A 21,561-nucleotide genomic window follows, 5' to 3' on the forward strand; every position below is an offset into this window, starting at 1 on the left:
TTCAAATTCCTACCAGGGCTTCAGACAGTGAAGATCATATGCAGACCTGCCTGAAACTTAAAAGTGTCATTTCCTTGCAGAGCAGGAGACTTGGCCTGTGCTCTTTCAAATGCATCTTTCTAGCTGCAAACGGTGTCAAACTCTGCAGGACTGAATTTTCTCGTACTCCTTGTGAGTACGTGTCACTGACGTGTTTGTTTATCATCAGTATTCTGAGACCTAGCTGTGAACCATTTGCTTGAACTCTTGTAACTATCAAAATACACTGAGAATATGCCAACACTAAATTTGGAGATGACATCTGTCTACACTGCCAAGATCCCCACCTTCACTTATTATAGTAAATTAAGTAATCTGACTTGCCTTTCTCTTCAAGAACATGCACAGACATTGCACAAAACAAAGAAAGAAAAATGTAAAGGGCACGAGGAATTATTTTCAAGCTCTTGCCAGCTCTTTACTCTCTCCAATGTACTGATAATCTACAAGATGAAAAAAAGTATTTCAGAGATTCAGTTAACTTATGTATGCCTTCCCTTCACTCAGCTAAAAATCACTCTTTGAACTCTCTTCTCATCTTTAACATGTAATTGCTTCTCTTTTGTTTCTTTTTTCCCCCTGTTCATAGACATTCAAAGTCAGTATACAAAATAATATTGGATTCAAGAGATCTGCAGAGTCTGGAGAATATATTTGGCTCCTGATAATTTTTGTATATCTCCTTGAAACAGAAACCCACAGCTTTCATTTCTATACTCAAAGATGCCCTAAGATCTGCGCAAGACTGCCCAACCATAACCACTTTGAAGTAATTTTAAATATATACATATGCATCTCTGAAGTTGCATTTATCCTGAACTTGGTTAAACACGGGCATTCACAGCTACTAGATTACCTGTTACTAGTTCTTCCAAATCCTTTCACATTTCCACCCTCAAGATACACCCTAGTTGACAAACACTAAAATACTTACAGCTCAGACACATAAAATGCGTAAGGTGTAAAGCAAAAACAAGACAAGTTGGTCCTCACCAGCCAGGAAACCATCCTTCTGGTGAGGAATATGTTTTCCTTAGCAGCAGAAGAGAAACAGGTTTGGTATAACTCCTGTCTGTTAATAAGGTTACTTTGAGAAAAGAAGATGGCAACAAGGGAATTCTGTAATTAGAGAAACAATATTAGCCTAGTTTTCAGATTCTAGATTCATCCACACTTACACTCATTAATCACATAAAAAGAAATTTTAACAGCCACTAATGAGACCTGGCCTTTACATTTAATTTCATTAATGAAAAATGGAAAGATAGCCAAGACCTTCTCCCACAACACCGCTCTTCCATCACTCCTATCCTTCACCTCAAACTAGCTCCTTTCTCAAAATTTCCAAACTTGTGTTTCCATCTCTCACATCATCCAAATGGGACCGCAGACCCTTTGGCTCTCAGAGTTCCAAACCCTCTGATACATGACCAAAGCGCAAAGAAAACACTGCAATTACAGTGTTTTTAAGAAATACAAAAAATATGGCTTAATCTGAAATGCAGAACTGAATGTGCTAGGGCAAATACTATCACTGTCTCATCTGCATAATCATATGGAAGAGTACCAATGAATATTAATTTATCAGCTGCCTATCAGCTTATCTGGTGCAGCTACTCTGCTGCCTTAACAATAAATTCCGTCCAAACAGAACACACTCTTCGGTAGGAAATTAAATCCCCTCCTCTCTTCCTAAGTCCTTACACACTCACTTCTTTGAGTCCTTTGAAATGTGAAAAACAAGTAAGTCACAAGCTGCCAGGTCCCAGGTTTTACTTTGTACCTGCTGAAATACAGTACAGTTTAATATAGCCCTACAACCGAAATATATTATAACCTGGCAATAATAATTACAGTTGGTATTAATAAGGAAATAGTAGCAATCAAGTACAGACTAAAGATGACAAAGAGGTTGAAAAAACAGAGCTTTCCACACATGTAAGGAAGAAAAGGTGTGGCTATTTGTAAGTGTGAGCAAGCAAGAGCAGGGAACAGGAAATAAACGGTCTCTGATAGCCTGGAATCTGAATAAAAGCTGGCAAAAATACTCCATGTGCTACAGCAAAGATAACTTGGACCCACTGAAATTAACTTCTGACATAGTCTTTCCAATGCAACACCAATAACATGCCTCTCGGGAATACATTAACACCTCAAGATTGACAGGGGGTACTAAATTCATTTCAAAACATCTGATATATAGTTTCAATTCTATGGACCTTTTCAGAGGACTAAAAATACCAAATACCTAATAATATGACATCATCAAATTATTCAAGTATTTATAGATGGTAGACTAATCTAACCAAAAACTGAAGTCAGCTTAATGCTAATACAGAAAAATAAGTTTGATAATTCACTCATTTTGGCAAATTTGAAAAACGTTTATAGACACTTCAGGGAAACTAGACATCAAGAAAACCCACCATTACAATTATACCAGGTTTCATTTTGTAGAACTGTATACATAAAGAAAATAAAGCATCAAGAGATCAGGACAGCTATGGCTTTGGGAAAAAGTGACACCGCAATGAAACTACAATGAAACAACACCAACAGAAATCAAACTTAAAAACTTGAGGAAGTGTTAGACTCAATGATCTCCTGAGGTCCCTTCCAACCCCTGCAATTCTGTGATTGTGAAGTGTAAACTCATGCTCTGCTCAAGGCATATGTTGAAAAATAAAATTCCAATAGAATTTTCTGTTATCAGTTCAGACTGTCTTTTCTCCCACGTGACTGTAATTATTTAGTGGCTTCTCTTGAAAATGAGAGAGAAAATGGCGAGAAAAAAGAACACATGCCAGAGATTAAGTAAAACACAGCAACTATTTACATAAAATGATTTGTCTAACAAGGTTTCCAAGCTAGGAATCCTAACCACAGCAAAACACAAATTGATGGTAAAAGCTGCACATTTTGTCTTCTTTATTCAAAGAAGATAAGGATGCTATTAGCCTCTTATTAATGAAACATCATACCGTTTTGCATGTCATTTTGTTAAATGTATATTAATTCAAAGTCTTAAAGCAAAAGGCCACCTTAGTGAACTAGTTCCATACTAGCAAGATTTTTCTTCCTTCATTTCAAGAGCTAACAAGAAAAAATAAAATGAATATCCACAGAAGCTCCTTAACTGCACAAAAGGTAAAGATGCATAAAATAAGATGTCATAGAACAAGATAGTTATGTTCGTAATTGAAACAGAGAAGGGAAAAAATGAGTGGTAAACAACTACAGAAGAGAACAAGGACTGCCTTCTACATTCATTACACAATATCTGGTTGTACAACACAATTCATGAAATGTGATGCAGCAGAAGCGCCAGTAGCTCTTCCTTTAATTTACAATAAATCAAGTATTGACTTTGGCAAACACGAAGCCAAGAACAATACTAAGAAAATAATAAGATCTTCTCAGAAAACAAGAGGATGTTTCATTAACACACACTATCCATTCATGGCCCTCCTTTCTGTGGAAGGATATCTCACTTAAAACCAGAATCACAGTAAATTGAAGCATTACAGGTATGCTTTTTTCTTTTTCCTTCTCAACATATAAAATAGCAACTTCAACTGCCCATGATGAATGACAGTAAACTGAGTGTTTCTATCAATGTTATCACACTAAAAATAAAGAATAATTCTTTTTCAATATATCTGACCATGACAGCATGGCCAGTATCCATAAGAAACACAGTATCTGCTGCGTGTATATATGTACATACATATATATACACAATCAGAGTAATTATATACTAGATACTACATATATAGTCTAAGCACATATCATGTATGTGTATGCACACTTGCATGTCATATAGTGATACACATATACATACACAATATATACTCTTAGACTATATATGTAGTATCTAGTATATAATTAATAGTGCATCTAATTGCTGGTTAACCATATGCAGTTCATCACAATTTAACTAAAGCAATAGTGCATCATTTTATTTTACTTTATCTTTACCAGATATGCTGAAGAAAAGCAGTGCAGACAATGTACTCTGCATGTATTTGCACGTGACACTGGCTCTTTATATTCATGGTTGTGATTAAATTTTTTACTTTTAAAATCCTTCATTAAGTCCAATTTTCCATAAATGTTTCCTTTTCGCAAAAGTGAGTATTCAGTTTCCAGACAGTCTGAGACTATTTTTTAAAGCTACAAATATTAAGGCTTTTTTTTTTTAAATCGCTTTTATGTCTCCTTGACCTTCCCACTAGATAACTTTTTTTAATTGGGAATACTACAAATAAGACTTTGTACAGATGCTTCTTGCAAAATCATCCATCTTATGGTAACAAAGTGAAAAAACCCTCGGGGATAAGATTTTTTTTTATTTTTTTTTTAAAAAGGAGCTGATATGCGACTGAAGGACATGAAGCTTACACAGAATTACAGCAAGGCGTAGCAGATTTGAGCCCAACCAATTTCAGCAAAGGTCTGGCAGTGTTACTGCTAACATCACCAGGGACAGAAGAAAATCATGTTTTACTAACATTCTTGCACTTACTGTGGATGCAGATGTACCACCTAAAGCAGTAGCATTCAAAATAATGCAGATGACTCTGAGTCAGTAATACAGTTCAGTCATTCTCAGCAGGACTAATTACCCCAGGCAAAGCATCACGCTGGCATGGCTGTGTAATTTCTATTAATCAAATCAGTTCAGTTACCCTTACAGAAAAGCATCTTGTGCTTCACAGATAGATGCTATACTATTTAAAGGACACTGGGTCTTACACAAGACAGTACATTATAATGCATCTAAATCCCTAAGAAAAAGTGTCATGAAAGGAACTTCTCCCTCCAGATTGATGTGTTGATTCCTATGGGAATCTGTGCACAGAAATATTATTATCAACAAACCTGTCTGCTCTGTGTACCGCAGTGAAAGAGCTCAGTGGTGTGGCAGTAATCAAGTCCTTCCTCATGCTACTTTCATCATAGCTTGGTTCAACACAAGATCTGGCTCTGAAGCCATACACTCTAGATGTTTGCTCAGACTAGGGAGAAAAAAGTTCATGTCTGAATATATATGGAAAGAAGAAGGCAGTGAAATATAGTATCTATTGGCAGGCATGCAGAGAGCTTATAACTGCAAGCTTAGTAATATTTGTGTACAGCTGTATACACATATTTAATGTAACTTCAGAAACAAATAGCAGTCAAAACAAATAATTTTTGTGCAACAGTACTTAACCCAAAGGACAAATATCCAGTCAGTCAATCTGCAGTCACTTCAGAATGAGTCTCCTGCACTCTCCAGTGAGATTATTTACAGTTTTAATATTCAATTAATAAAGCACACAGTGGAAACAATATGCAAAGTTAATTACAACTTGCAGTAGATACGGATGAGGTAATTGGTATAAAACAAACAAGTACAAGCACTTCCTACTAAAATGAGTTATTTAAGTTTTCAATAAATTAAAGCTGTGGTTTCCTGAACACTGACTAGTTGTACTTAGTATTTTGATAAACACTAAACTATATTCATCATCATTCTCAAATATTAAAAACTTACTCCTTTAAGTTAACATCGTTCTTAAAAACAGTTGAGTCTGAGAAATAGACGGCCCGTCTTCTGTCCTGGCAAGGGAAAAAATTAAATATTCGACATTCGCATTCACGCAGTCAGTACCACCTTCCTCTCATGCTCACTGCACTCTCCTAGGGAATTCTGGCATAACAGGTCAATTCTTGCAGCATTCCAGTAACAGGATGAGCTGCATGAAGTTCACTGGAATGCCAGTTACACAGTTGAGTAACCAGGTCAGAAGTAATTGTGCCAGAGGAGTGAGCTGCAGGTCTTTGAGATTAATCTGCCATTTCATCTGAAGGACTGATAAGGAGAGGCTGAACTGAAGTGATGGCTTCCTTTTTCCAATTCCACTCAGCCTCATATTCCAGGAGGTAACTGAGCAGTGTCCAACAAACCAACTTGTGGGAAGCAAATTAACAACGAACAGTTCAATTAAACAAAACCAAAACTACCCTATAATCCATTTTCTATTAACAGAGCTGGTGGAGGAGGGATGAGCATTTCTGAGACAACAGCACATCAGCTTCTCCCGGCTCCGAGGCAGAAGAACCCCTGCCTAAAGTTTTCCAGATACATGCGTGTCTAAATTGCTTTTGAAAAAAACTCCAAATACCAATTTCACAGCTGCCTTGAAATTATCATTACTGGCAGAAATGTCTTCTAGCATTTTAGATAAAAGCGTTCTTTGCTTCATTTTAGAGCCATTACTTACTGTTTTGTTCACAGGGGATATGGAAAGCTATTTATTCCCTTCATATCTGAAGCATGTTACTGTGCCTTCTAGACCCCTCTTCTCCAAACCAAAGAGACACACACTTTCAGTTCCTCTGCCACCGCCCATCTGCAAGACCTTCAGCTTTCACTACTGTAGTACTTTGTGTTTTCTCCAATTAACCTACACCTTCCTTGAATGAGGTGCCTCGAAAGAGGCTTGATTCCCCAGCTGAAGCAGGGGAACAAAAGAAAATCTGCTTCAAGTGCCTTGTACACAACGCCCTTCTTTCTAAAAATCTGTATGAATTTCATTGCCAATAATGTCACACTGTTACAAAACAAATCAACAAGTGGCTTGCACCCAAATCGTGAAGAACTCTCAAGCTTTCATCTAATCACAGGTCTCTACAGAACTACTACCTGCAGTCATTTCTTGTATTTCTGCTGCTAATTACAAGTATTTATTGCTAGGACTTTGCACTTGTCTGGAAGAGAAATGAAAGCAGTTCAGCTAAGACATATCTCCAATTTGCTAACAATGTTCTTCATTCTAATCCTGTTTCCCACCATACTTTCCATTCTTCTCTGCTTGATTAGTACTTGTAAATTGAATAAGGATATACCATATTACATCACTCAAATCATTAATGAAAACACTAGCCAGTTGCAGAACGCATTTCAACAGAACCCTACTTGATAGATGGTCACTTGCGTAACAGTGAGCAACAGATAATGACTTTTGAGGAACAGTTTCCTCAGAACATTTGCTTCCCCGTACAACATTTTCATCTGTATTGTATTGCTGATCTTGCTACCATGACGTATTTAAATCAAACTACATGACAGACAGTCATTGATTTCTCTAATTCAAAGACCTGTTACGCTGCCAAGGAAGAAAATGCTGCTGGTTAAACAGGATTCGTGTAGCCAACTATTTAATGACATTTTTATACACTAGACTCTCACCAATAGTTTATTTGTTATTGTATGTTAATGGACTCACCAGTGCTGAGTACAGGGGGATGATCACCTTCCTGCTCCTGCTGGCTACATCATTTCAGATACAAGCCAGGATGCCATTGGCCTTCTTTGCCACCTGGGCACACTGCCGGCTCATGTTTAGCTCAGAGTCAACCAACAGTTCCAGGTCCATTTTTTCCACACAATCTTCCAGCCACCATGCCCCAAGCCTGGAGCGTTGCCTGAGATTGTTGCGGCCAATGTTCAGGACTCAGCACTTGGACTTGTTGAACTTCATCCCACTGGCCTCAGCCCAGCGATCCAACTTGTCCAGGTCCCTCTGCAGGGCCTTCCTACCCTCATGCAGATTGATACGTACACCCAAGTTGGTGTGATCTGCAAACTTACTGAGGATACACTCAATCCTCCCGTCCAGGTCATCAGTAAATAGATTAAGACATTTCAGCCATAGCCAGGCTTTTTCTTAAGTATCATAGAATCACCAAGGTTGGAAAAGACCTACAAGATCATCCAGTCCAACTGTCCACCTATCACCAACAGTTCTCACTAAGTAGTACCATGACACACCTTATTTACTTTTGGTGGTTTTTTCTAACCTTCAGAGCAGAATATTTCAGGCCCAAGATCACATTTCTGTGGATGTCACCCGTTCTGGGATGCACTTCAGAAGACAGATACCACTACCCACAGTATGCCAGCTACAAAAAAGCTTTCCAGATAGAGCCAAATGACTTATTTCAAACTGCATTTCACCCAGTAACATGCATCTCCTAATCAATTTCAGTCTCCTCTATCCAGCCTACACTTCTTTTAAAAATTAGGCTCTATTTCTTTGCATTTTCATCAAGTCTTCTGTAGTCATTAAGACTAAGTGAAAAGCTTTGCTAAACTCTGAAACAGATCATGACACGGAGCTAGGGCTTTCTCAATTTTAGCTAGACTTTCATATCTGGTATATTTTGCCTTCTCTGTACACTTATTTATCTTTAAATTGAGGACAGAGTCCTACTTTCTCTCATCTTCTAAGATATATGAGAGTACTGTCCTGGAGCCCCTTCTCTATTGCAGACACTCAAGAAAATATATCAGAAGATCCCTCCCCCTTTATTTTATAGCTGCATAGCATAGTCACAGACTAAATCTGAGCTTACAAAAGAGCAAAATTACGGTTGCTGTGAGAGCCTGCCTCCAAGTCTTACATGCTCACAAGGTCATTCAAGCAAATAAATTCACTTGCTGTAAACTAAGTTGTAATACAATTATACATAGAGACTAGGAGTGTATTATAATTAGAAGAAGACTAGGCATTTGTATGAATAATGATGACATCAGTTACAATTATTTAGCAAACAGAACATACAAATCCTTTATTGTCCAGCTCAGTAAATCACAGATGGAATTAACAACCTGTCCACAGTGAAGGCAGCCATTCGCTGCCAACTAGACTTTTAATCTTCAGTTGATCAGTGTCTGACAACCATTAGACAGCAATTTCTGCATATGCACATAAAAGAGCAGATATTTTAATACCTACAGGATTTCTTTTGTGAAAGACAATTGTCCGAAGTGTACCATTTTCTCTTCACATTGTACTGTTTAAGCTTGCCTAAACACATCTTCTTTTCACTTTATAAAATATCTGTATTAAAGTATCACAAACAAGCATAGCCAGTGCATGTAATCCACAACATTAGCCACTGTGTGACATCTGAATATTCCTCTTGCTCTACCTATCCAAATGCTGCTTCAGATATACAAATGAATTCGTACACTCAGATAAACAAACACTTGTATAACATGAAGAAGAATGAACCAGAGAACCAGCTAATAGCCTGTTCATTGAACTGTCACAGCTCTGTTTCTGATTTGATAGAGAACCCAAAGAAGCGTGTTAGGAGGTGGACGAGCTGCAGAAGAAAGTTTATATACAGGTATTTTAGAAACAAACTATTTAATCTCTAAAATTACATACAGAGCTCAATTTTTCTTCTTACTGTGTTAAAGCAGGAAGTTAATTGAAGCAAAGCAAAAGTCTAACACAGACAAATTTTAGGTCTGCATTAGCTTTAAGTAGAGATCTCAGTGAAAATATTGCCAGACATTTCCAGAGTAAAGCTCCTCACATCACCTACTGTTCTGCAGGCTACTAGCAACTTCAAGTAGCCAGCAAGAAAAAACCTCTCTCAGTAAAGGCCAGAGTTTCCTGCAGTTCCTCTTATTAACACCTACTGCCATCTAATTCTATAATTTTATATTTTCATCACATCTTTTCCCATTACTGCAAAGTAAACTTCAAAACACAACTAAGTATAAACTCTAAGTGAACTAACAAGCTAACAGATTTGTGGAAGAAATACATGTCTATGCATATACCAAAATGGATATACGTACAGGTTCCCCTCCCCCCCATACATAGTGTATCAGTATGTAAAGATAGATGTCCAGTTCTGCCAAGAACCCACTGAGAATAATACACAAGCAAATGGTTTATCAGACTATAGAAAATGCAAAGCTTTCATTGTAAAATCATGGTGCTGCTGAGTTCACCAAGTAGAAATTGTATTTGCACCACAAGTACAACAGAAACATAAAAAACAATGGGAAGAACATTTCCCTAAAGAGCAACCAAAAGGGATATTCAGAAATGTTTGGCTGAAAACACAGATTCATATTAACATTGGCCCTGATCCCCACTTCAAAAGCAAGCCTCCTTGATGCAGAGCTCCCTAAGACCAGGCTTTCACTGTGCCCATCTCCACCACCTGCTTACCACCATCAGATGTTGCAGTACTCCCTAAGACCACCCAAAGCTTTTGTATCTCACTCCCCAACAACCAGTGCCCAGTGCCCGTTCCCCGCACTTCCCATTCTCCTGATGCTACAGAGCATTACCTCACATTACCCTGCAGCACACCGCACTCCCACTGCAGCACCCTGAACAGCAGTGACTCTGGCACTGCACACTTTGCTCTCTGTGAGCAGAGCTACCCCACTGCTAAGAACCACCACCAAAAAGCACACACAGCTGCGCTGGCTTCTCTGAATGGGAGTGTTCCACACATCCAGGTGCTGGGAGGCAGGAAAAACCCAGAGCAGCCAAGATAAGTGGCAGAGAATAACAGACAAGCAGAGAACTAAAAGGTGAGGGAGGGATGCAGATAAAGAGGTAAGGAGGAGACTGAAATACCAGGAAAAGAGAAAAACAAAAGATAAGGGGTTTTTACCTAGCCATAAACCGTCCAGAATTAAATTAAGGGCCACAAGCCCTGGCTCCCACCATTCATTGTAGGATAAAGCTCTGAAGTGCTTCCTAAGGGGACACACTTCCCTTTATCTTTAATAATAACTACTCAGACTTTCCCCAGCTTCAAAAAAGACCAAGTATTTGAAAACAAGAAACTCAAACTGTGGCACTTCAACAAAAGAAGTCGAAGTTCTCCTTTCTTTTAAAGAAATTCTGAAAACTACACAAGATCCTAAAAGCAGCATAATCTCAATGTTAAATCATACTCGTTATTTGATTAGGATCTAGCATTCAGATTAACCCCAGAGGACTTGCAATTCAGACAGCTAGAAGCCAGTATTTCTTTACATATCCTCATGACGGGTACCAAAAATGCGAGACAATAAAAAAATATAATAGCTGAAAATACTACATTCAGTGCTCTAGTGCTTCAGCCAACTGATACACTAAATAAATATTTAAACTTTCCATTTGCAACATAGCATCTGCTAATTATAATACTAAGTCATTGTCTAATAATTTTCTGATTACACAGAATAAAAAGAGCAGCAGTGACAAATATGCACAATAAGCCTCCGAATGATTCTGCACGTTCAATAGTTCAAGCCCTCCCACAACCTATTTTTGGAAGTTTAAATTTGAATACCATTAAACCAAAGGGGAAACAACTGGCAAGATACCATATACAATGGTGATGGCTGATCTCAAAGACTACTGGGAATTTCTTTCCTGCATCCTACAGCACAGTGAAAGCACTCAAGCTAGCCAAAGAATGAAAAGCAGCCCAGCAATGTAATACGAGCATCAGGAGAAGTATTTTACCACTCTTTCTACAAGCTAGTAGAAAACAGAGTAAATTAGCCACTACTGTAGCAGAATGCTTCCAATATCTGCGTTAGCCTAGGTATCTGTGTATCATGTCACATGTGGTTTTCATGAAGGTCAAAAGGACAACCATTGTCTTCCAAGATGCAAACCGTTAATTCAAACTATGCCTTATCATACTGCAATGTCTTCCTACAGCTAAACATAAAATCTATCACTTCTGAAGGTATTTTATACAAGCATAAAATAGTGAGAAATTAACTAATTATAAAAACCATTGCCAAAAATAGTAAACTTTTCTAACAGAATTTTCATGTTATTAAACAATTCTATCTGAAGAAGTCGTAAAAAAAAAAAAGAAGATCCTGAACAAAGGTACTGAAATCAGAACTGAGTCCTGTTCATATCATTTCTCAATTTAAATCAAGAGGCAGACAGTGAGAACCACACTAACAAGTCATAGGAGTTTCTTCATTGTCTTGCAAAGTCAAACACTAGCATGAGTCACATGAGCACAAGCTAAAAATGCCTTGAAAAGCAAGAAGGACTCACCAAGTTCATTGAGACTCTGGGCAGCTTTTGTTATCTCCCTGCTTCCTCCTTGTAGTTGCCCTTGAAGTCTCTTACTGAGATGCAAGATGCGTATTATCCTCCGCAGCAAGTCACAGGCAGCCTGTGGAGAAATCACAGCATTAGGGGATATTATCAGCACACTCTGATCTCATAATTTTAGGCTTCTAATATGGAAACATATTAACCAAACAAAGGAAATACAAATTTGAATAAAAACAAGGCACTTCAGAACACTGAAAAGCCTGTTCTTAAGGACCTTTTTTCATGACCTAATGCAATACAGGCAGATAACATCAAAAGCTGGAGATTACATTTACTGGGCTAAGATTATGCTGCCATTACTGCCCCCTCCCCCCTCAAAAAAAAGAAGAAACAAACTCGGAACACTATGAGAGACATGTTCTATTTCCAAGAAGAAGTGAGCTTCATTTTGCATTATGCAGCCTTCCTCAGTAGTTCTCCCATCTCTAAACTTTAGTAAAATTAAGAAGTTGACTTTGCCAATTAAATATTGATCCAAAGTAAGTAAAACAGCAGAGAACAATAAAAGCTTAAAGGATTAAAGTGTTATTTTACAGATATTGACTCTTATGGTAGGAATAGATATAAAAATCCATTTTCATCAAAAATTTCATAAGGCCATTCACCTACATTTATCAATCTGTCACTTCATATTATTTGATAGGTTTGCAAAAGCATACCCCATTCTTGGCTAAAAATTAAGATGGATGCATGCACCAATTTTCAGGAAACATAACTGCATTGTATTTTCATTAGCACCAATTCAGAGCAAAGGTAGTGCTGACATCTAAATCAAACATATGAGTTTCATAATTTTTCACTCAACTAAGACCTTCAAACAGGTTTTCTTGCTCTACACAGAGAATTAATGGAGGCAGACAACCAGAGTGAGTTACACCATGCACATGATAAATGTGTTAAGCCTTACAACAAAAGAGGGTTCTGATGACAGTGGGTATGAAGTGATGACAAGCTGCTATACAGGAGAGATCCCCAAGCTGCTTCTAGACTACACAGCTCAAGTACACCAACTATCTCAACTACTCTGTCATTTAAGCACAGCAAACACAAATTTCTGGACTGCTTGACATACTCCAGTGGCAACTAAATGTGCTGGCATCGAAGCCCAGACAGCTCCAGTGCACGTCCTTCCCAGGAAAGACTCCTTCTGGACTCCACTGTAAGAGGAATCCTAAAGATTATTGAAAGAGACCAATAATGACAGGCTGCAGAATGAGCAGAGAAAATTGAGCTCATCTGGATATGCTACAGGGGGAGCAACATTACTTTAAAATGTGTCTCCAGCAACTGTAATCAGACTAACAAGTGGTAAATAACACAGTTGTTACAAGGTATTTCCCCTGCTACTGAAGAGAAGGCCTCTTGAAACACTTGTCCTTTAGATAAAATGAAATTAATATTACTTGAAATATACATACATATATTTAGAATCTGACAGGCTTTAAACCCTTTTAAACTCAAGTTAATGTCTTAAAAACAACTGTTAAAGACAAATGAAAATATACATAATTCCCTTCAACCAATGGACCAGTGGACTGCACAACTCACCGAACTCTTATTGTATGCCAGCACAAACCAATGGAAATACACAAATTTAATGTCTAACTTTATTCAATATCTAGGCACAACGAAGAATATTACAAAGCCCCAGTGAGACAAATCACTGAAAGCACATTGACTCTCGCTGCTGTTAGCACAATATCATGTATCAGTAAGCGCAAGCTCCCTAAGCATTCTAGGATGACTAAACCACATGATTTCTATTATCATTAGAGAGAACCAAGTGGGGCTTATCCTGCTTTTGAGAGATTAACATATCAGTTTTAATTAATTCATTCCTTTAATCAGAAAAAAATTTCATCCACATATCACTTCCGTATCTCTGAACAAAATTTTTGCAAGATAAATCAAAAATAGCTCTTTATAGAGTTCACTGTGCCTCATCCAGTAAGAGTGCAGAGTATAACTACTTTGCCTTCAGATTTAGTAATTTTCTAATCCAACTGCGTACCTCTGGCTAACTTCTTCCCCAGGACTTAAGTTATCTTCTGAGCATCTCGTACTTTACATACCAAAAAGAATTTCTTTTTTATTTCATTGTTGTTTGTTATCTCTCATTCCAAGAAACAGTATTTTAAAAGGACTATCAAGCTGAATAAGGGATAAGAAATGTTGCATTTAGTTTCGAGAGCAAAGAAAGAAAAAAAAAGATGTCTTCCAAACACACTGAGGATGTGCCCTTAACTTCACAGCCATCACTAATGACTGCATTGTGCCCTTGGCAAACATCACGTTTCACATGGGTATTTGCATTTTTGTGAATCGTTCAACTTAATAAAGCTCTCAAATACTGTAAAAGTATGCAATATGAGGACCGCACGATGGAAATTTAAAAGAAGCTACTAGCAGAGTTGTTCATGAATGCTAGATCATCAACCCCTGCCCACCTGCACAACAGAAGTCTGAATTAATTCAGGAAACAATCATTCCTGGAGTCAGGTCAGCATGCTTTAGTAAAGGAAATGCTTCTATCCAAAAACGATGGAACTCCACGTTTCAAGCAAAAATTCAGAAAAAGCAGCGAGCGGCCTGAGTTAGCCCCAGTGGTTTCCATTAAATTAAAAACCAAACACGATTTTTCTGGAGATTACACGTTAGTTATCTGCTGAAATTTAAATCAACATATCAACAATAAAGACACTATTGCTACAATTCAAACAAAAAGCCTCTTTTAATCTAAAGTGAATTTTAAGAAATGATTGAGACAATTAGAAAGACCACTCGAAACTCTGCCAGTGCATAGCTCATATATGCTGTTGCACATATCTGCCAGACCACAACGCAAGTGAATGTATATATAATACAAGCCCAAAGAAAGATGGGACAGTCCACTGCCTTAAGACTACAATGGAATATTTAGGTGCTGTAGTAGTGAGATGAATTCTGCTACTAGTAAATACTTTAAAGACAGAATAGCTTTCTATTGTAGAAATATTTTTTCTGTTTTGTGGGTTTTTTAAAATAAAAAGCTTTTAAAATTTTCAGATTTTGTAAAGATTTCTAAATATGAAGATATCCAAAATTAAGAGGATGTAGAGAAGCAGCTGCATAGGCAGAATTGCACAGAAGATAACCCTCTGAAGGACAAATTCTCTGTCTACATATTTCAGCTGTTAACTAATCCCATTTAGCTTGTGATATGGCATGGAAAGACTATGAATGTGCTCAGAAGAGGATAGTATGATTTAAAGCAGGAAGTAAGCTCTGTGAGTCTGCTGCTCCCCTGGGATGCTGTGAAGCCATAAGAACAAAGCAAGACATAACACACACAAGTACACAACAGAGATTTAGAATTCAGAACTAGATTTGTAGTTAGACAATGAATTTACAGAGAAAATGTTTATGAAAAAGCAAGACTATATTAAAAACGATTAAGGATGGTGAAATCCAGCTTTATGCAAGCCAAATACTCCTTCAGTTTGTGAGCAGTCCCACAGCAATCAAAGGAGAAGAACTAAAGCAATACAATCGTGAATACAAGAGGCCCTTAAACGCCACACAAATCAGCAAAGGATAACTAGCAACCCTACTTACTTTGACAGCACCCTCTTTTATCAGTCATTTATTTTATTTTTTTTTAAACTTATTCTACTGACTGTACATCAACTGATAAAATTAGCAGGTTTGACTGTCTGTGCTACAAGTCTTGCATTTGGTACAGAAGTAAGCAATGTCATTTCATAAGCCCTGCCACAGCCAGGAAGCAAACTGTTTGCTGCGCTGATGCCCTTCCTTCCTGAACAAACAAGGCTGCCAGGTAAACAGACACAACAGCATCATAATGCACTCACTGTGTGTCTGCCAACACAGGAGAGGACAGCAGCCCTCATGCTGACAACTGTCACTGGCAGCAGTGCTGGAGTGAGCCTTCCTCTCTCTGTGCAGAACTAAGTAGGCAGCTAGGGACACAAGGATGGGCAGCCCAGCAGGCTCCCTCCTTTACCCTGCATCTCTCCTTTGGTTTTTTTTTTTTTTTGGACTGGCATTTGGAATAAGACGACTCACAGCCCAGAAAAGCCAGATATTACAACTGCCCTGGCATAAGTTGAGCAACAACCCCAGCCCCTGGGTGCATGCTGCTTTTACACCACAGAAAAATCCATGGAACCTCTGCAAAACCATACCCCTAACTACACCAAAGAGGAAGCAAAGCGAACCCAAGAAATACCTCTTAACCTCACGGACTTCTGCAGTTTGACTTTACATAAGGTCAGAGAAGAAACAATCATTACCTTTAACTCCAAATTCCTACAATTATTCCCACAGCTGCCACATACAGCAGAGAAGAAAAAAATCTGCACGTAGCCTGGCACATGAAAGTCATGGAAATTCTGCCCAGTGGCAAAAACAGTGACAGCTAGAGTTGGGAAGCACAGGAGAAGCAGTGAACAACCTTGCTGAACAGTCTGGTAAGAGTTTCCTGCTGAACTTCACTGCTACTGAAAATCAGGTAGAAAATACCAGACCTTCAGCCGAGAGCCTAGCGCACTTACTTGCTCCACCATACCTGGACTAGAAAGTGCGTACAACTGTTTGCAGCTTCACCCTCTTGTACTCTGCAAGCTAATGGCAACCTACTTGAGCGGATATCCACAGCTCAAATTTCAGCTACCAAAAGACAAGTTCTTAGTTTTGCAACTTTTTTTTTTTTTAAAGAGAAATAGTTCTAACAGTAATTCATTAAACCTTTCCTGATTTGGATTGTGTTGCTTTTGAATCAATAAAAAGAATAGAATGCAGCTACATCTATGGGATCTACAGGATAGTTTTCAACCACAATAAAATTAAAAACTAGAAGTGTTTGACACTTATCTCACCATTGCTGGGAAAAAGCTCTCTCTCACTGCTCTTCTTTAACAGGAACTACATTCTCTGTAGACTCCATTTAAAAGATAGGAACAGCTGTGTACCTGGGCTTACACACTAGAACTCCAGCTGGCTCTGTAAATTGCACCATGGCTGTATTGAAAGAATTATTTCCCAAACTCTTTACTAAACTGCAGTCAAACACACATTAATGTAAAAGAAAAGAGTACCTCCTACAGAACAACATCATAATATTAAACATCAAATATACCCAGACAGAAATGAAAATGTAATTAAGCTGTACTCTGACAGCCTTCCACTCTTTCCCTCATTTCAACAAAAACTAAACCAGCTAGTGCAAAAGTCAGCTTTGTACTTTGCAATATGAAGCATCTCTCAGTAGCTCATGAGGAGACACATGAATATTGACTTTTACTGAGAAATACTGACAGCAAACTTCAGTCTACTGGAGTATGGAAATCCCACTCATGTCTGATGAGTCACCTTTTCTTAATGCTCTAGAGGACTGGGAAATGAAGCACATTAAAGAAGACTTTTAAAACGTCTTTCCAATACAACTTACCTGAAGCTTTGCTAGCTGAGCTGTGCGAGACACTATTTTGTTGTAGGGATCAACAATTTTGGCTCTAATTCTGAAAAGAAGTTTATTTATAGAAGTATTAATAAATAGCATGATAGAACAAGTAAGAATTCAGACTTTCTAATCACATCATGAATGGCATACCTATCAACAGTACTTTGTAGAGCACCAATTCTAGTCTGCATCATTTGGAGAACACCTACAAAATAAAGCAGATGTTTTACATGCAACTCTCGTGATATGCAGAATACTTCTTTCTATAATTGACAACATCTACAGCAGACTGCTTCTGTATTAAAAGAATAATTTATAACAAAACATTCAAAGATATTGAAACAAATGAGACAGAGTATTTAGAAATAAACGGAGAAGGTAATGAGCAATTACTGACTACTACAAAAAAATTACTAGTACAGAATAAAAACCTGCAGAAGATATACTGTTCTGAAATTCATCATATATTAAGCTCCAAATACTATTTAGACTACGCCAGTTTCTAAAAGAACGATGATCAGGACTGATGTTCAAAGGCATATAACCTGATACAAACACCTGAACACGACATAAAAAAGCACCACAACCTATTTAACAAAGGAACTAAGCAATTCAGAGAAACCAACAGGTAAGGAGGACCGAGAACCAATGCCATTTCAAGGTTTTCTTCCTGTGCATAAGCATCTTTAGCAAAAAGTAAGGTACGTCATTGTGAGATCATCTAATTTAGATTACAGACAGAGCAAGCTACCCTAATCTTGTTTGTTCCAGATAAGTTTGGAAAAGCAGCACAAAGGAAAACCCACAAGCACAGTCATTCTTTCCTTGCTAAACTGCAGACAAAGCAGTCAAGGGTAACAGTCACTTTTGCAATATGGAATCAGCCTGCTGAGAATTTAATTAAGTTACGCAAACACAGACCTATGAAGGTATTTTTGTTTCAATTCTTGTTAGCACTCTCAAACATCCTACATGTTTGTAAAGCCTTGTTTGCAAGCATATCTTCAAATTGAAGAAAACTACCATATGATACAGAAAGAGAATATAAACAAGACTACTGCTACTGGGACTCTATTTAGTCTGTTTTGTACAAATATGCCTACTCCCATTTCCTCCATAGTTTGGAATTATTAAGTTGGCTTATTGACAGATTCAGGAGTCCTCTGACATTTATAAATGGAACGGCAGGCACGCAGTCCTCACAGATAAAAAGATGAAGATACAGTGAGAGACAGAGAAGAGTTGTCAGGATGGGCTGAATTTTCTATTCCACATTTAAATGGGGGACAGCCAGTAACATGACATTGCTACATCTTTGACCTTTGTACCCTTTACAGCAACTCAACATTCCTCTTGCCAGTCGGCTTTATTAGGATGGGTGAAAAGGTAATCTACTCTCTGCATCTGCTACATTAGATACAAGATGAAACCGCCTAACCTATCTTGAGCTAACAGGTGACTGAAGATTTAGAAACAGAACCAGAAAAGAGTATTTATACTACATCAGTATACCATTAGCAGAGTGTACAGATCAAAAAGAAGAAAAGAAGTCTCCAGGAATTTACTCTACAAGTTAGGTTAATTAATTTGAAATATTTAATGAGATTCACATTCACATATCCAAATGACTATGCATGCTGCAAGTTAGTTCAATAATCTTCATCTACTTATTTTCTTGACATAAGCACATGATGACACTTTGAGCTATGTGTTTCTACCTTCATAATTAAATTTCCCATTAACATTTCTCTTTTATTTTACTTATGGATATTGATTCAGTGTTTCTCCTACAGTGACCATATTACATCATGTGTAGCCCAAGCACTGCAGAGAGAAGCAGGTTTTGCAATACTTAAAATATCATCTTTGTTTACGTAGAACTGTAGATTCTACCAATGCCTGAAGTGTCAAAAAATTCCAGGATTAGAGCCCTCCACTGTTTCTCTTTCAGAAGAGAAGGGGCCTCTTAAGGAGAATAACACTGTATCACTAGAAAACAATTAAGAGTTTTTATACAGATTAAGTTTTATTTCTACTTTTGGTTATCAGCTGTAAAATGCTTTATTTACTACACCTGACCTACAGAAATCTTTTATTTCTGAGCTGTTTAAAGTACTTCACTCTTTCTTCAGAGAAATTTCAGGCAAGAATGCCTACAGAAAGAACCATGATTTCTGAACACACCACTCCACAGAACACAAATTGGGAGACAATCATCACATCGATGATAGATTCTTTGTTTGGAGGATAAGCAGTGTAGCAATCAGAAGGACCAACAGGATTGGAAAAGGTGTTAGAAAAGAGGTAGAAGGACCAGCACAATAGCAAGGGAAGGGAAGTAAATGGCTCACCCAGATCAGAAGATTCTGGGTTTGCAGGGAAAGGCTTCTGCCAAGAAGGGATCTCCAAAAAAAAAAAAAATCCTTTCTCAGTGGCAGTCAGCCCTTAAATGAGGCCTAAGAGGGGTGGAGCCAGGCTCCACCCCTTCTGGTCGCACAGGTGAATTGCCTTCACCTGTGCTCCCAGGGCTGACTGGGTCTTTCCTCCAGGTGCTCAATCAGTGATTCAGGCCACGACTCAGCAGTTCCCATACAGCATGCACTTAATCTAGTAGCTTCTTACTAGGAAGAAAAATCTCAGTGTCTCAGTGCAGTTATGATTACGTGTTAATGCCTCTTCAGTTAAGATTTGTAAACCATGTGATATGTGCACATGCAGCATTTACAAACTTGGTACTGATATCAACAGATATTGCAATAAAATTAGCTTTATTTGGAAAAAAAATGTATTAGAAGGTCAAAAAGACTTGATTGCTAAACTTGCTTAGAAGTGATTATCAAGATTTTTGCCTATGGAGTAGCTAATCCAGAGAAGTATCAGTCAAATCTTCTCCCAGGAGCTCCATCTGCTGACATCAAAAAAAACCTGCTACAACTTCTCAGTCGTAAGATCCGTAGCTGCTACATTATTAACCAAAGTGAACAGTGAATGATGTTCCCATGTAGAAATTAAAAACGCTCCCTTGCTCATAAGAATTAGCAAGCATTCAGTAGATGATCTTACCTTCCAGGGATTCAATTCCAGTTGCTTGAGCCAACAGGTCTTCATGTCTTGCAACAACCTTAAAAAAAAAAAAAAAAAAAAAAAGAGAAAATAGAAACAATGACAGAAGAATGGAGATGCGTGCCTGAAAGGGTTACTAAAATATCATCAACTTACTCCATTAAGCAGATCCAAGAAAAAGCAGATGAAAGCATTTTCAGAACACATTTTGAGTCACAAAATGGTAAGCTCAAAACGGGAGTCAGATATTGCAGAGTAGTTGACATCTTAAAGTTAGCAAAACAATCATGTTTCAACACACACTGATATATAATAACTATAAGTGTAAGCTTAATACACAGCAACAAAAATGGGAATATACATTAATGTTTTCATTTCTATTTATGAAATTTAAAAACTAATTCCCAAAGAATTTACCATTGCAGGGGGAGCCATTTTTCAAACCAAGCACAAACTTATCATGTACTCTCACTGCAACGTCAATGGGTTTTGCAGTGACCGCATGGATTTTACCACTGAGCCTTTGACTAACCAAATTTAAATGCCTTTTGAAGGTGTGGAGGTGTATTAGCACAGGATGTGTTTGCCCAGTTAAAGGTAAGGAGTAAAGCCCAGGTTACTCTCTGGCACAGGACAGAAAAGTGCAGGACAAGTCATTCACTGTCTTCCCACAACCATCATCCCAAAGCAGAGGGAAGCATGCACCAGGCATGCTTTAAACTTACTTGTACATGAAGCTCTTTATCCAGCTGGCTGATACCTTGAGCAAGCTTTGCGAGCTGCTCAGCTATCACTGCCTGATGGATCGACTGCGACGTGTAAGCTTTCACATCAAAGTCCTCTCTGAAGAAGACAGCATAACACTCTGAAAAAGATTTAGATGTTATCTTCACACTTCAAACCAGCTGTACTGATGGATCTGCAGCACACAGTGCTCAGACCACCGGTTCCTCCGGCTGGAACAGCGCGCATTCTGTACGCCATGTAACAACACAGGAGACCGATCTGAGAAGAGACTGCAATCAAAGTGAGTCCACGTGGCAAAACCTACAACTTCATGGA

The 21,561-nt window shown here is 38.0% G+C and overlaps 1 protein-coding gene across 1 annotated transcript in view; it reads right to left on the reverse strand.

Annotated features, from left to right (window-relative positions):
* The window catches only part of COG5 (component of oligomeric golgi complex 5), a 185,938-nt gene that overhangs the window by 163,839 nt on the left and 538 nt on the right, over nt 1-21,561 (reverse strand). The window contains exons 2-6 of the mRNA XM_021384587.1: nt 21,225-21,364; nt 20,500-20,557; nt 17,587-17,641; nt 17,425-17,494; nt 11,913-12,033 (exon numbers count right to left, since the gene is read on the reverse strand). Of these exons, the coding sequence (XP_021240262.1) occupies nt 11,913-12,033; nt 17,425-17,494; nt 17,587-17,641; nt 20,500-20,557; nt 21,225-21,364 (444 nt within the window). The remainder of the gene's footprint in view (nt 1-11,912; nt 12,034-17,424; nt 17,495-17,586; nt 17,642-20,499; nt 20,558-21,224; nt 21,365-21,561) is intronic.

This window comes from Numida meleagris, chromosome 1 (genome assembly GCF_002078875.1).
Source record: "Numida meleagris isolate 19003 breed g44 Domestic line chromosome 1, NumMel1.0, whole genome shotgun sequence".
In the NCBI taxonomy this organism is placed as follows: Eukaryota; Metazoa; Chordata; class Aves; order Galliformes; family Numididae; genus Numida; species Numida meleagris.